General features: G+C 35.7%; 2 protein-coding genes and 1 non-coding gene across 3 annotated transcripts; 2 read left to right on the top strand and 1 right to left on the bottom strand.

The window, feature by feature from the left end:
- Positions 1-617: 617 nt before the first annotated feature.
- Positions 618-695, bottom strand: LOC116028148. The gene has a single exon (XR_004100093.1). It is a non-coding gene; the product is annotated as a small nucleolar RNA Z199 (small nucleolar RNA).
- A 3,157-nt stretch (positions 696-3,852) lies between these two features.
- On the top strand, positions 3,853-6,214 carry LOC116026569 (lecithin-cholesterol acyltransferase-like 1). Its single transcript, XM_031267891.1, has 3 exons — positions 3,853-4,364; positions 4,820-5,213; positions 5,614-6,214. Exons 1-3 carry the CDS (start codon positions 3,982-3,984, stop codon positions 6,139-6,141), a joined length of 1,305 nt encoding a protein of 434 aa, XP_031123751.1. The 5' UTR covers positions 3,853-3,981; the 3' UTR covers positions 6,142-6,214.
- Positions 6,215-15,412: 9,198 nt separating this feature from the next.
- LOC116027999 (U-box domain-containing protein 30-like) lies at positions 15,413-17,794 on the top strand. The gene has a single exon (XM_031269801.1). It carries the CDS (start codon positions 16,135-16,137, stop codon positions 17,479-17,481), a length of 1,347 nt encoding a protein of 448 aa, XP_031125661.1. The 5' UTR covers positions 15,413-16,134; the 3' UTR covers positions 17,482-17,794.

Here is a 17,794-nt window from a genome sequence, read left to right on the forward strand (position 1 = left end):
AAATATTGTTAAATTTTATTTTAAAAACTTGTCCAAGGCTTGTATTTGCAAGCAGTCAAATATTATAGATAATAATATATATATATATATATATATAGTATATATTAAAATAAGGCATTGGATTTGAGCTTTCTGTTTATAATGACCAAAAAGAGTTACTTTTTTTTTTTTTGAAATAACCAAAAAGAGTTTTTTTTTTTTTGAAAAAAAAAAAGAAGAGTTATTTATTCCTATACTAATTAGTTTATTTCGTCATTTCCACGCACTAACAAATAATTAAGTGCAAAAAATTTAATTCACTATAATAAGGTAATTAATTGCCGATCTTAAATTTTGTGATTTTATTAAGTGACTAGAAAAACATGTAACAATTATTCAATAATGTGCATTGGGTAACTATACTATACCTTTCATTTTAGTTTTTTTTTTTTTTTTTTTAAATATTGTTAAATTTTATTTTAAAAACTTGTCCAAGGCTTGTATTTGCAAGCAGTCAAATATTATAGAATAATATATATATATATATATATATATATATATATATATATATATATATATATATATATATATATATATATATATATATATATATATATATTTATATAAGTGATCATCGAAATCATCAGAGACTAAATACAATGATTCCTAGAATAGTAAATTCATATTGTTGTAGTTTTTTTCCTCATCACATGATTGGGATTTATCAAAAAGCACATCCAAAAACAAAATCGCATAAGGAACTAAAGAAAACAGATAATGATTCCGCGGCGGTATTGAAGAAAACAGATAATGATTATCGCATAAGGAACTAAAGAAAAGTATTGTTTCAGTATTCAATCCCTACCTTGAGTACCTTAAATTTTATTTTTGTATAATATATAAATTGTATTACGGACCCATGGACCTCTGTCTTCACGCGGCGGCGAAGATCGCATAAGGAACTAAACAAAATCGCATAAGGAACAAAATCGCGAGGCCGATGCTTCACGCGGCGGCGACGTCGTCATCACAGGCCGGCCCCATGGACCTCTGTCTCTCCTCCGACGACCTCTGTTCCTTCCGGCAGGGCAGAGCATCGATAGCAATGGTGGCAGCTAGAGCAATGGCGAAGCTTCGGCGTGAGGCGGTGGTTCGACGAAGCGTGAGTTTTTGGTTCAGATCTGATAGTCCAGTGAGTTGTTTTCTATTCGACGAAGTAGATCTAACAGTCCAGTGATTTGCTAGAACTTTGAATCGGGATTTTCTATCACTGTGGTGCATCAATGGTTTTGGTTCAGATCTGTGTCTCTTTGACGATTGTTTCTGGATTGAGTGAATTTGTAGCTCACTCACAATCGGCATCCAATTGAGATGAATCTCCAGCTGGGTCAGATGAGGAAGGAGAGCCAAATGCGGTGCGAGTGGGAAGCTCCAGTTGCCATGAACGGGACGGTGGCGGCGACATTTCCGACGACAAAATGGAGAAGAAGAACTAGGCTGGTGAAAATACCAAAATGCCCCCATTTTTAAACAAATTAAAATGAATTACAACTTTCCGGCCAAATTTGACCGGTGATTTGGCTGAAGGACCAAAATGTGTTAGAAAAAAGCATAGTTAATGGACTAAATTGTTAGTTTTTAAAGTCGAGTGTTACAATTAACAGGACCCCCTATAGTCATAAGACCAAAAGTGCAATTACTCTTTATAAATAAGGCATTGGATTTGAGCTTTCTGTTTATAATGACCAAAAAGAGTTACTTTTTTTTTTTTGAAATAACCAAAAAGAGTTTTTTTTTTTTGAAAAAAAAAAAGAAGAGTTATTTATTCCTATACTAATTAGTTTATTTCGTCATTTCCACGCACTAACAAATAATTAAGTGCAAAAAATTTAATTCACTATAATCAAGGTAATTAATTGCCGATCTTAAATTTTGTGATTTTATTAAGTGACTAGAAAAACATGTAACAATTATTCAATAATGTGCATTGGGTAACTATACTATACCTTTCATTTTAGTTTTTTTTTTTTTTTTTAAATATTGTTAAATTTTATTTTAAAAACTTGTCCAAGGCTTGTATTTGCAAGCAGTCAAATATTATAGATAATATATATATATATATATAATATATATATATATATATATATATATATATATATATATATATATATATATATATATATATATGATTATAGGTAAAAGATCACAATCAGCTCAACCACCACCCCTTGTATACAAAAGAATAATAGTGCGTGTTCAAGGTTTGCAAAATGAAATAATATAAATTTGCAGAGTTAATAAAGACGGTTAACCTATATTAATATAGAATAAATAATATTATCTAAACTAAATTCATTTATAATTTTGCATGGTTCACTTTTCTATTCAAATTTGGGTGTCTATTTTGGCATCGTGCATCACATGAAACTACAGAGTGCACCCTATTAGATGTAGAAATACAAGTTAAGTCAAAAATATAAAAGAAATACACTTTTCCATTCACACCTAGGGTGTGTTTGGTTGACGAGTTTTGGTATAAGATATGGGTAGAGCCGTCAAAATGGGCTTAGCCTGCCGGGTAAACCCGTCGCGCCCCGTGAAAAGGGCGAAGCGGTCCGCCTAACCCGCGGGCTTGGCGGGCCGGCGGGGGCCGCCAACACACACACACTCACTATACTATATAATTCAATTTTGGTTTACAGTTTACTAACTGTAAACCAAAATTGGTTTATATATATATATATATTAAATTAAGTTTTAAAAAATTAGTATATTGTATAAATGATTTGTTATTGGCTTATGGATGATCACATTATGTATTTGATTATTTATTAGTTATTTTAATATATATTTAATACTTTTTATATTAATTTTTATGTAAATTTAAAATATGTAAAATTTGACGGGCCCTCGCCAAGGCCTACGGGCTTAAGGTGGGGCGGGGCGGGACATCTTCCCTTAGGCCCGTATTTGGCAGGCTTTTTAGCCCGCACCCGTCAAATGGCGGGTTTTAAGGCCCCGCGTTGCTGGCCCGTTTCGACACCTCTAGGTATGGGTATCAAAGTGATTGTTATATTTTGGTATAGGTTTTTAAAATTCTACTATGAGTTTGGAATACCCCATTAATTAAAAAATTCATACCCTTATTAAATAAGGATTTCATTTCCTTTCTCCTTTCTTCCCAAACTATTAATAATCATTCTCATTCCGCCCTACCACCAAACATGCAAAATACTTTCACCAAAACTCATTACCCTTACCAAGTATTTGATACTCATATTGATTCCGATTCCCATGTACGAACCAAACACATCCCTAGTATTTGTTCTCGCATGGTGCACCATGAAAAATTACAAATTCAAATGTATCTTATGATTTGAAAAAGTATACTTGGATTAAAAAAAAAAAAAAAAGGTGAAAACTTAGGATTAGTCCGACGAAATTAGGGTGCGTTTGGTTCGAACATGAGAATCGGAATCAAAATGGGTATCAAATACTTGGTAAGAGTAATAGGTTTTTGTGAAAGTATTTAGCATGTTTGGTCTTTTCAAAAAAAAAAAGCATGTTTGGTAGTTGGGTGGAATGGGAATGATTATTAATAGTTGGGGAAAAAATGATAAAGGGAAATGAAACCCTTATTTAATAAGGGAATGAGTTTTCTCATTAATGGGAAAAAAAACAAACAAACAAACAAACAAAAACAAAACAAGTTGGATAAAATGTTTCTGCTTACATCTGTACTAAAAATTAGTAAAAACTTTCTTTCTGCACAAAAGTAGATATCTAGGTCCAAGATATCAAAGCCCAAATGCAGGTATCATATATTCAAAGCCCATCCCAAACTCCATTTTCTTTGAAACGTAGACACATTTTCTACCACAAACCACTTCTCTGCAACTTCACTCATAATCCAAACTCCATCAACAACCCAAACATGCCCCCAAACGCCACCCCTCTCTTCCCCCTTTCTCTCACCAAAAACCTCCGATCACTTTCCGGCCCATGAACTCCCCGGACATCGCCCTCATCGCCATGATCTCAACGGCTATGATGCTGTACACGTGTCAAGCCACCACAAACCTCCACCCTCTGATCCTGATACCAGGCAACGGCGGGAACCAGCTAGAAGCAAGGCTGACTTCAAAGTACAAGCCTACAAGCTTGTGGTGCAAGTGGTACCCAATCAAGAAAGATGGCGATGGTTGGTTTAGGCTGTGGTTTGATTCAAGTGTCCTCTTGTCTCCCCTCACCAAGTGTTTCAGTGAGAGGATGATGCTTTACTATGACTCTGACTTGGATGATTACTATAATGCCCCTGGGGTTGAAACTCGAGTGCCCAACTTTGGCTCCACTCAGTCACTTCTCTACCTTGATCCTAATCTCAAGTAAGGGTAATTCTTTAATTTAGCTTCTTAATTGTTGTTAGGGTATTACAGTAATTGTTCAAGCAATTAACCATTCAATTCTAGTATATTATGTTAAAATTGTATTAGTGATCATATGAAATACAACCATTGTGGAATAGTAACTCTGTATGTCTTATATGATGGAAGTGAGAGAAGAACGAGAGAGAAAATTTGAGAGTGTTGCAGAAGAACTGATTTTTTGTCTCAACTGTGGACCCCATCTAAAAACATAATAAATCTGTCTGGCCTATCAGGAAAGCCTAGCAGGGCGACTTCTTTTTCCCCAAATTTTGTTTTGTTTTGTTTTGTTTTTTTTTTTTTCTTTTCTCTCCTCTTCCCATTTCCTCTTTCCTAATCACGCATGCAAAAACTTCTCAAAAATTACAACTATTAGAAATGTTGTTAAATTTGTAGTGTGTGGATATGTTGTGTAGGCACATTTCAGCATACATGGCACCACTAGTGGAGTCATTGGAGCAATTAGGGTACGAGGATGGCAAGAACATGTTTGGAGCACCCTATGATTTCCGGTATGGTTTGGCTGCAAAAGGGCATCCAAGTCAGGTAGGATCCAAATTCCTCGACGATCTCAAGAATCTAATAGAAACCGCCAGCGATTCAAACGGTGGGCAGCCTGTAATCCTCGTATCCCACAGCCTAGGCGGCCTCTTCGCCCTACAATTGCTCGACCGGAACCCCATTTCTTGGCGCAGAAAATACATCAAACACTTGGTGGCCCTCTCCGCCCCATGGGGCGGCGCCGTCGACGAAATGCTGACGTTGGCGTCGGGGAACACGCTCGGGGTGCCGCTGGTCGACCCTTTGCAGGTGATGTAACGTTTTCCTATTATTATTATTATTATTATAACATTTTAACATTATGATAAGTTATGATAATAATATTAAGTGTTTGATATGTGGTGCAACAGTAGAAATTTGATAGGTAGATTTCGTTTATGATTGGGATCTAGTAAGGATTTAGGAGACCTAATGATATACAACAATCACAACGATTCACAAGTCCTCTGTTCACATTACATTCCTCATACACCATCGAGAGTGAGTCGAGTAGAAGTGAGAGACAAAATACTTACTTAAACTCTGCAGTAAATTCTGCAGCAGTCCAGATCACTCAACCTTCATTCATTGATTCAGAGCTATGGTTGGAAGTTATTACGGTCCTTATTATCACATATTATGATTCCATGTAATATAATTAATCTAACAGGTGAGAGAGGAACAGCGGAGCTCGGAGAGCAACATGTGGTTGCTGCCGTCGCCGGCGGTCTTCGGCGACACAAAACCGCTCGTCGTCACGCCACGCGCCGAGTACACAGCGGGTGACATCTCCCAGTTCCTAGCGGACATTGGGTTTTCCGACGGCGTCTCGCGCTACGAATCGCGCGTGTTGCCTCTGGTGGAGCGGGTTGCCGCGCCGCCGGGAGTGCCGGTCACGTGCATATTCGGGAGCGGGGTTGAGACGGCGGAGACGCTGGTTTATGGGGAGGGTGGATTCGATAAGCAGCCGGAGATTGTGTACGGAGACGGCGACGGAACGGTGAATATGGTGAGCTTGACGGCACTTCAGTGGCAATGGGGAAATGATACCCAACAAGAGGTTGAAGTGATCAAGATTCCCGGGGTTTCTCATATGTCAATGGTTAAAGATAATGGTGCAATTGATAGAATTCTTGAAGAAATTTCTTGTATCAATTCTAATATTACTAGTTCTACCACCCTCATTTCAACAAGTTGATTGTAAGTTGTTCCAATGACTTATTAAATATGTATTTACTTACGTTTTTAAAATCGAAAATATTTTTTAATGACCTTGTGGTCTAAGTAGCAAGAAATAGCTAACTCTCTTGAATAGAGGCCATAGTAGGAAAAAACGAATTAAATAAGCCCTAAATTTTATACAAGAAGTCCATTGATGTGGATCTTTTGGCGTGAACTCAAGTACCAATTTGCCAAAAGAGTCTTCCAATTGCCGAATCTTTTCCTCACAAAAACAGCAAACACAAGAATTATGGTTTGGGGGTGTTGGAGATGGAATTGATTGATGTAGGGGGTTGGTTAGGGGGTTATTTTTGTGTTCTTCATAAGGATATTTCTGTCACACCTTGGTCTCAGGTGATGAGGAATGGATGGCGACACAAGATTGGAAATTGTCTTGATAAGCCTAAAAGAACATTTCTCAACACACAAGAGAGAAAACAAAATGTCTAATCATTTTTTCTATTCAATTTCAATCATCTATGTCTATGCCTAATTGTGCTTAGCCTTTGAATAGGTTGATACATAACTTTCAAAGGGAACACAAAGAGTTTTAATAAAAGTCTCAGATCCTATTATTAAATTTAAAGTAAATAATGTCTTTAATTTGTTCATGTGACTTCAAAATCTGATTTTGATGACTTGATTTCAACCATTTGCCTTCTCCCTTGTGCAACCACGAATTCTAGACCTTTCAAATTATTTCACCAATTGTTTTTAGGTTAACATGTGATTTCAATTCATGCACAATCAGCTTGGCAAATTTCTGCAACAAATTTGCACATGCCTTAATTTTATGAGTTTCTTGGTATTGTATGGCACATTTGTTTTGACTTCTCCCTTTTATTTATTTATTTATTTAAAATGCACTTGCTTTAATTCTCAAGATTGAAACTCTAGTGGTATTTGAAATTGCTCTTGTCATTTCCTCATCATCAATTAGGTCCTTAAATTGACCTTGTGGTCCAGTGACATCAAACACTTCCCTTTATACAGGAGGTGGTGGGTAGTTATGAACAGATACTGCATTGTAATATAGTCAGTAGTATTCAAAAAAAAAAATTTGGTCATTAAACTTTTAAAAATTATAGTTAATTTAAGTTCATATGTATGTAATTTTTTACCATCGAAATTTACAAACTGGATAGTGACCTGCAATAACAAGTCATTAATGTTTTGGCGACACTCCAGCAACGTTCCGTTTACTGAATCTAGCAACCCTAGGTTGAAGATTGCCTTTGAAGAAAGCAACCACTAATTGCCTTTTCCACTGGATAAGGCGACTTGCTAATCACCTTCTTCAAAGGTAGACCGGCGACCGTCGGTTGCCAAGTTTAGTAGTTATTGGAACGTCGCCAGAGTATTGTCAGAACTCTAGTGACATGCTATTACAAATTAAGATTCGATTTGTGAGTTCCGATGTTCGAAAATAACCTGTTGTTGAACTTAATTACAATTTTTAAAAGCTCGGTGATAATCAAGATAATGGCCCAAAAGTCTAATGGAAGGGCTTAGCCCAAGAATACTGGGCTTGGTTCAATGGCTCATCCCAATGCAAGTAGGTCCATGGGACTTGGGCCCATGGAGCATAGTCAATGAAGCTAATTTAGAAGTCAAAGACTACTCGTTGTCACGCTCAAGAAACTTGACACATTCCGAACTTGAGCCACTCCGCTTGACCATTTGCTCATGTCCAAAAACTTTGTGGCTCAAATTTATTTGAATTATTTTTACTTATAACTATGTCCTGTTTATTACCATTTATACTGTTGCTATCATATATGACATCATCATTGTTCATCTAGAATCAACTTTATGTTCATTGAAATTGTTATACATGTCCACTAACTTGATAGACAAGGAGTACGAAAGATAACTAAAATGGTTGACTATATCACACTAGTTTTTTACCTGGTCTAGAAATAGTAAATCGTAAAAATAGATACGATTTCACACTGGCTTCACAAAATATTTAGAGTGGTATTAATTAATTCAAACTTCTACTCTTGAACTAGCTTTTGTAATGAAATTAGAGTATTGATTTTAATGTTGTATCATTTGGTGCTCTCCTTGAATCGAGTTAGGGTATTGACGTATCAAAAATATAATAAGGTAGTATTTTATATACTTCTATTGCTTTTTGAACTCAATGAGCTAAGTAAATCAAGTTACCTAGATTCGATATTTGACATCAAACTGTACACTTTCACACAAAAAAAGATATTAACAACTACAGTATCAGTTCAACACAACTGCAGTATCAGACTATGACCATGATCCACAATGCATTGTGAACCATGGTCCACGGTATAACGATTGCATAAACTCAAACACTCAATGGTAGTGACATGATTCATACCCTTATTTTATTGTTGGAAGCAAGTATTAAGTGATGTTTTTTGGGCATCTTAATATATTTGATTATTTCAGCGAAACACACATGCATACATCAACATCGTTTAGGCAAGTCATCATTCACGTCAAATGACACACCATATGGGTTGGAATTATTAAGGCAGAGTTAGTCAACTAAGATTTTGTATTGTTCCAATCATTACACGACCACACAAAAACATAGGTGAAAGATAGAGGACCAGTCAACCCTGGGACACTGCTGGAAAATGGTGGGAGTGCCCAAACTTTCAAACAAGCATGCATGTGGAATAATGAGGAGTTGGGAAGCCAAGGAAACCACAACTTAATTACAAAATATATGTTTACTTATAACAATTTCTTCAAAATTTTTTAGGTGTACCGTACTCAGGGTTTCCATTGTCGAACGCAGTGACTAATCCATTCGCTGAATTATAGGCACCTCTTTGAAAAATAGAGAAGTCGTAGAATAGAAAATTAAAGAAAAAAAGGGAACGAAATGAAATAAATGTAGCCTTATTTTTTACTTTTTTATTTTTAGCTTTTCTATTTCTTTCTCCTTTTTTTTTGGATGAAAATGAAAACCTGTAGGCCGTAGTCACTCCACGAGAGTGTGCACTGGGTAATTAAATCTCACTCTTGAGTAATAGCTTGCAAACTACAAAGGAAAGGTAAATTGCACTATGGAGACTTGTACAACGGGTTTGACTAAGCGAGTGTTGGTAATAATCGAACTCATGACCTTTAGGTATGAGAATAATGTTCTATATCTTCTTTATTTCTTTTTTATTTACATGAAAGCACACATTCGCTATCCAAAGGTGCGCTCTTGGTGAAGCCCGCCTTGTGAACATAGTTAGCAAAGGACCACAAATTCACAATGAGGTCAATCAACCTAAATTGCCCAAAACTAATCAGTTCATAAACTAAGAATACTGATAGACAACTCAGGAATTGAATTTGGAACTTTGTGTATGTTAAGCAATTTAATTATGATCATAGAATTATGAAGATATTTATTGTCATGTGGGTTCAAAGAGGTCAATCTTCCAAGAGAATAAAATGGCATGGGAATTCAATTCCCACTAACTCATTGGTTGGTCGTCTGTGTAGTGGAACAATACATCATCAATAATTTCATGCATAAACAACCAAATTGACTCTACCTAATTAGAGTTGTAATTTGTCGTCTAACTTTGCACAATCTAAATTTGCATACAACCAACCAAGTCCTATTTCATTGTTTAATTCACTAGAGAAATAGACTTCAAAGATTTTATTTCGATATTTGATTGGCTTAATGAATTGAATACAAATAGAATAATAACCATTCAAAAATATATAAATACTAGCTCTTATATTATATATCTAAACTTAAATATTATATTAGACCCATTCAAAAGTTTGGTGTAATCAATTGGATACAGGTTTGGTATAATAGTATCTATGGACTAGCAGTTCACTTAACCTTATTTAGTATTAATTAGGTTGATATACCAGTAATTGACCTAGGAGTACAATATTATATTATGTGTGGATTATCCTTTTGGAGGAGTTGTTGAATGGATGCCTGGTTGGTCATGACTAAACCAATTCAACCTTTTTTTTTTCTTTTTTTTTTTTTAAGATCAGAGTAATTCGTTTTAGTTTCCTTTCCTCCTAATTCTCTCCTTCCATCTAAATGCACCCTGTAAAGTTTTTAGAAATAGTCATGCGAGAGATCTTTACAATTATCACTCTCTTATGTGTCATTTTTTGTTGAATATGTAGATTTCTTATTAATTTGAGTGAAATTAGCAAATTCACCGGTCATCTATGAAGCTAAATTTTTCTTTTTAAATTAAAGAGTGACTAATAATGGCATCCAAAATTGATCTCCTCTTACCTCTCCAATTTGTAGGTCCAACTCTTCCACGTCACCATATAATATTTTCTACTATTTTCTCTCTAATCATTCCCATCTTTTCTCTCTTTTCGTGAGTCATACATTTTCAATTCAAAGCATCATCTATTATTTTATTTACTTTTTACAATTAATAATTTTAACTTTATAATTTCATAAATTAATCAAAATTTTTACAAATACATTAAAGTTGAAAAATAAAAATATATAATTCAACCCAAATATAAAAAGAGACAAACTAGACATACCCTAGACACGTGTCAAGTAACCGAAACATGCACTAACTCATCGAAAATTTTGGTACAGCTACAAAAGACTGTGCCATTGAGTGTATCAAGTCGTATATCAAGCTATGTTTTTCAATCTTATTAATTGTAACTAGGGAATAAAATTATCCAATTATATAAGGAAAATGTTAATTAAGATGACACTTATAAAGATTGAGTGTACTAATAAATCAACACTTCTAACGCCGAATTTTTTCTCAAATGTGATGATCAAATGGACGAAACATGATTCCTGTACCTGAAAATCACAAATTTGATTATTGTCAATATTCTTAATATGTTGCTAGGAAGTATCAACATGTGATCTCTAAAAAGCAACACACAACCCAGCTCACCAATCCACTACTTATCTTGTATACTAGGGGACAGGAAACTCTAGTTATGCATGGAAGCGCGCTGAAAGCAAAGTAGTTTGGTAGACATATGTGTGGCCAAGAATAAAGACCAGCCGAAGTCGTACATTTGTCAATCATCCAGGAAGCCTCTACAATATATAAGGATTAAGGAACTATATATTAATTTCTCTTAAGACATAATCTCTTGGATCATAATAACTTGTTTAGCTTGGTGGTTTTTAGTCATAACCTCTAACCCATACACTAGGGCTTGATTCATAATAGTAGCATCATTATTCTTAGTCCACTATTTAAATGGTTTATACCTTGTATTATTATATGGAGTCTCGGGTCGTCCTTTTAAGCTAGTATATCAAAATTTATACACATTTTTTTAGACTTAGCGCTCCAAGTAATAATATTACTAATGCACACCCTTGTTTGGGCATGGGGTTACGATCCCCATTTTAAACCAGTATCTCATACTTTGAACATAATTTTTTAAACTTAACGTCATAACAATAGTATTATTATTGCACATTCTTATTTGAGTAATGATTGTGAGTTTCTTTCTTTATATACTACATAGGATCATATAATCAAACAACCTACCCCTCCGAGCTCCCGCAGTGGCGCACACGCTCGGGGCACTTTGTTCAAGCACGAAGCATTGAGAATAATGTTAAAATATAAATATACTAATGAAGTTGCACATTATATTCTGGGCATCGCAGATCAAGCAGCCTTAGCTTGCGCCAATGAATTCCTAGTCAAATCCACGATTCTTGAGATGAGTTCTTGGATAAGGTTACTGCCCTTTAAAAAAATACCACAACTATATATACTATTATTAATACTAATAAAAAAATTCCACAATACACAACAATACCGCCAATACATTTTAAAAAATACAAAAGATCCCTCCAAGAATTATATATTTTGATCACAACTCACGAATCACGATACTCTAAGTAGTATCGATAATTGTAAATTAAAGTAAAGTTTGATTTCTATAAATAATCACGTTTCGAGCTCATATCGTGGTTTATCTCTTTTAAAAGGTTTGATAAATTTTAAGAGTATATAAAGCGCGTTTAAGTCGGCAAATTATTGTATGGACCATGGTCCACACAGCTGTGTGGACCATAATAAAATGTACATTTTTAATGTACTAAATGTATATTATTTTTGTACTGAATGTACATTATTTTTATACTATAAAAATAATGTACATTAAATACACAAATAATGTATATTCTCTGAATACAATGTACATTATTTTTATATTGAATGTACATTATTTTTATATTGAACGTACATTATTTGATAGTATGGTCCACACAGCTGTATAGACCATGGTCCACACAATAATGATTGGTTTAAGTCTGTACCATACTCAGACTAATTCTCGTTCGCACAAGACTGACTCAACTAAAAGGTAAAGTGTCAGTCAGATTAGTTTTTCCATACAAGAGGAGGCCAATTAAAAGGGTGTACGACTACTCATGCCAACCAAGCTGCTTATAGTGATGAGAATATTAAATACTTATAAAAAAAGAATAAAAAAATAAAAAAAAAAAAACCTCAAGATACAACCTCGTAATGTTTTTTTTTTTGGGTAACTACCTCGTAATGTTAAGGTATGGTATTATAAAAATAGTCAGTGCGATTAATTATTTTTTTTTTTTGGTGGGGGGAAGGGACCCGAAGGGTCCCTAAAGAAGAAAGAGCCTAACTCCTTCTACTCAACGTTGCGCCATGAGCATCGCGAGTCAGCAGGTCAATCATGCCGTCCGGAGTACGGTTGAGCACAGTAGTACCCCAGGCGGATGTTTGTCCGAGATTAGCGAGGAAGTCGGCACATTGGTTCCCTTCCCGGAGAACATGCATGATGTTGATTTCCTGGAAGTGTTGGACAAGCGATTTACAATCCGCTAACAGAGTGCGATTAATTATTGTGATTAAGCAGTAAATGGGTAATTAAAGAAAACAAAAGCAAAGAGACAGGGCGTGATGGGGGAGCAAAAGACGACGAACATACGCTTCCCGTCGCCACGTGTCCCTGTCCTCCCCTCCTCAGTCAAACCAATTAAAAATAATTACAATTATAATTATAATTATATAATTAAATCAAACACCACAAAAGAATTAGTGTTTGACTGGTCAAATTGCTTAGCTGCCACTTTCTGAAAGGCCACGCTCCATTTCTGGATCCCAACCACCTTAACCCCACGGATCTCCAACCTCTCTTTCCCCCCACAATTTTTAAACACAATAAATAATTTTTGAATCATATTACGTCACCGCCACTATAATCATTATCTAATATTCACACAAAATAAGGTATTATTAGTGTATTAAATTTGTTTCGTATTTAAACCAGTTTGGGCAGTGTGAATGATCGTACACTCCCATTGTTTAAGAGAAGTTGAGAATTCAAACCCTTCTCGTATAAAAAATCAATCTGGCCAACACTTTAAATTTGTCCCTTAATTGAGCTAGCCCGGTGCAAATCAATATTAGTTTGAGTATCTCTGAATATCTCATGGTCTAACAACCAAAATTGTTTCGTATTTAATTTTCTTTAAAGTTCTTGCAAAAATGAAACATTTTTATCAGTAAATTATATAAAAATAATACTTTTCGTTCCGCAAACAAGTAAAGAACGAAAATAATTACTGTGTAAAAAATTGATGGGTAAAAAGTGATGACGATATAATTGAGGACTTGAACAATAAGTAATATGTCTCTACAGTTCATATATGAAAAGTGTCATTTTTGTCTAAATTCTTTATTAATTCGTACGCGTTCAATAGTTAATCAATTCAAGCTATGAAATTCAACGAATGTACAAAGTTTTTATGTCTTATACCTTATAGATGGAGCCGCATAAGAAACTAACCAAATTTAGTAGGAAAAATAACATTTTTCTTAAAGTTAATGTTTATTTTAAAAAATTAAAGTAAAATTCACACTATACTTTTAAAATTATACATTACCGTTTATAACATGATACAATACTTGTGTGTGAACTTGTTTGCATTTGATCATTATGTAAACCCCATTAACACATGACAAGGCAACTCAATTTACAAATACTCAATAATAACATGACAGTTACTGCGCAACAGGGCAAGAAATTGATTATTACAAATAACTTTAAAATAAGAAAATGATATATATTTGTTTAAAATGTATAATTTACATGTACTAAGTAACTTTATTAAAATTTGTTTTTAATACAAGAATATACTTATTTAAAAAAAATGCAAATAAAAGATTGTGTGCAAGCAATTGATAAAGAAATATTTGGAGTATTGGCATTATATTTATGATGATGAAAGCTAAGGGCTCAATTTATATTTCCCCATAAACTATGGCGCACGTTAATACTGCAAAACGCATTAACTCCCACTGACGTTTGCGTATTTTTGACTTCCCCTTTGGCATCCCCCTCCGTGACGCCATCTAAAACTGCCAAATGCCCTTTTCCTTGCCCTAAACATTTTGCATTTTATTTCCCCTACGCCAAAGCCAAACCAAACGAAAACCCAAAATGGACAATAATAACAATAATATTAATACAAACAAAGTCTTGAGTTTCTTCTCCCTCCAACAAACCCATTCCACAACATGTTTTATGGTGCAATATCTCGTGAGATGAGACTAATCTAGTTGATTTTTATCATTAAATTTTAATTGGAAAAAATTACTAAGGGTGTTGCTGCATACACATGAGTTTGTGTATAAATTAAAGAAAAATTTTATAATAATGTCATGAGTTATTATGTTGTGTGCTTTGTAAAGTACTTTACGGATTATATCTGTATCATTAACACGTCATCACCCTAGGATGTCCACTAGGTAAATCTTACTTTGTGACCATAGTTAACAAATAATTACAAGGAGATAAATCAATTTAGATTAGTCACAACCGATTGATTCAAATCCAGAAAACCGATTGATTCAAATCCAGAAGACCATATAGACCTATGTTTAAAATTTTAAGCATTAAAAAAGATGATGATGCAATAAAAGCTGTTTACAAAATTTCAAAATTGTCTTGGTACAATAAATATACAATGCAATTAAAAATACATTCAAAGAGAGCAGATTTCCTTTTTATCCAGCATAGGAGTTTGGACCCATTGTACTGTGGTCAAATTACCCACAGTGTGAGGGAATTTTTTATTGGTAAAAGTTTGAAGATTTCTCATAGTTGTAATTTCTTTAATGGGAATAATTTAAATTTAAAAAATAAAAAAATAAAGAAACTTTTTTGTTGTAGGGTTTCAACTTTCAAGTACTTACCAGACCAGACCCCATTAAACAATCAGTAGAGGTGAGAAAGGGGCTGTCTCTCTCTCTCACACACACACCCACACTCAAAGCTAGCTCAAACTTTCTCTCTCCTATCCCTTTGTATATTTTCTCCCACACTTGGTATGTTTTCTCAACTCTCCCATTCTTTCTTGTTCCCCATGTTGTGATGTCTTGCAATTTTCTTGAAATTTCTTGTTGAAAATCTAAGGGAGAAACTGTTATTTTTTTCTTAAAGATTGGATTTTTGGGGGTTTTCTGATCTGGGGTAGGACTGATTGTGATTCAAATCTATTTTGAGAGAGTGGGGAAAGATTAGACTAGTTGGGCTTTGGGATTGGGGAAGTAAGATTAGCAATTCATCTTATTATCATTCATCATCATCATCATAGTCTTTGATCTTGATAATGATGGTGAAAACGAACACTATGACTCTTTTGACCGGGGGAAAAGAGTTGAGATAAAGCTCTCAAGGAAAAAAGAAGGAAAAGATGTCCCCCTTGGGTGTGGATTATTGACTGTGGGACTAGTGTGATGTCAATGACCCAGAAAGTGAAAGAGAGAGAGGGCCAAAGTGTGTGAAACTCTCTCTTTCTTCTCTTTCTTCTCTCTTTTATTTTTTTTTTCTTTTCACCCACACGCTTCAAGTTTGGTCCCTGAATGTGTGCTGTGTGGTGAGGAAGACTGTTTCTTGATTCTTGATTCTGTATTTAAAGAATAGGGTTTGGGTTTTTGGGCAAAACCAAGGGAGAAAGATGCCTATGTACCAGCCAGGAAGAGGGGGGAGGGGGGAGTTTGAGGTGGGGGGTGGTGGGCAGGTTCTGGATCTGGAGACTGCTGTGAAAGATGGGATTTTGGGGGGTGGGGGGGTGGGGGTTTTGGCAAAAACAGTTGACAAGAAACCTAGTCTTAGGACCATGATTGAAGAGCTTGATGCAATTGAGGTTCCTGCAGTGTTCATTTGCCCAATTTCTTTAGACCCAATGCAGGACCCTGTGACCCTTTGCACAGGCCAGACCTATGAAAGGTCCAATATTCTCAAATGGTTCTCTTTGGGGCATTTTACTTGCCCCACAACAATGCAGGAGCTTTGGGATGATTCAATCACCCCTAATAGTACCTTGCATCAGTTGATTTACACCTGGTTTTCCCAGAAGTATTTGGCTATGAAGAAGAGGTCTGAGGATGTTCAAGGCAGAGTCTTGGAGATTCTTGAGTCTCTCAAGAAGGTTAAGGGTCAGGCTAGGGTTCAGGCCTTGAAGGAGTTGAGGCTAGTCGTGTCTGCACACGATTCGGCCAAGAAAACCGTGATGAGCAATGGCGGGGTTGCTCTGATTAGTTCGTTGTTGGGCGCTTTTACCTCCCACGCTGTTGCTTCGGAGGCCATTGGGATTTTGGTGTGTTTGGATATAAACTTTAGTGGGAAGAAGGATTTGGCGCAACCATCCAAGGTTTCGTTACTAGTGGATACATTGAACGAGGGGTCAATTGATACGAAGATCAATTGTATGAAACTGCTTGAAATGTTGATAGAAGGGAAGGATTCCGACTCCCAAATCGTATCAAGTTTGAGTCTTTTGGTTGGAGTGTTGAGATTAGTGAGGGATAAGAGGCACCCGAATGGGGTCCTGGCGGGACTCAAGATGCTCAAGATAATCGCCTCATACGAATCGTTACGAGCCTCAATTGTGAATGTTGGGAGCATCCCTCAATTGGTGGATGTGTTGCCTAGTTTGAATGCAGAGTGCTTGGAATTAGCCCTTCACGTTCTTGAGCTATTGTCTGCCCTCCCCGAGGGCGCATTGGCTCTCAAGGATTGCCCCCGAACCATCCCCAACACCGTGAAACTGCTGATGAAAGTCTCGGAAAGCTGCACTCAATCAGCTCTGTCGATATTGTGGGAAGTTTGCAAGCTTGCACCCGAGAAATGTTCCACGCTCGTCGTTGAGGCTGGCCTAGCCGCGAAGCTCCTCCTTGTGATCCAGAGCGGGTGCAACCCGGTGTTGAAACAACGATCAGCAGAGCTCTTGAAACTGTGTAGTCTAAATTACACGGCCACCATTTTCATTTCCAAGTGTAAACTTACGAAAACAATACAATGAGACAATGCATTCGTTATAATCGTTATTTGCACACACGAATTTTCCCCTTCCCCAAGATCCCGAGGGGTCTTGGATTGGCTTAGCGTCGAGGTGCCATTTTTGTACATACTTCTTACAGCATTAGGTGCCATCGATATTCGCTTGATAAAGAACTGCTTATTGCCATTAGTTCAGTGAAGATCTTTCAATAACACATCCATGGCAGAACAGTTGCTTCAACCTGCAAATTCTATCTCATTATTGTAAAGATTGTTATTGCTGTAGTTCAAGATTCATTATTTCTCAAATCAGACTAATGCAAGTCGAATTTCAA

Source organism: Ipomoea triloba, chromosome 8, assembly GCF_003576645.1.
Source record: "Ipomoea triloba cultivar NCNSP0323 chromosome 8, ASM357664v1".
Classification (NCBI taxonomy): domain Eukaryota; kingdom Viridiplantae; phylum Streptophyta; class Magnoliopsida; order Solanales; family Convolvulaceae; genus Ipomoea; species Ipomoea triloba.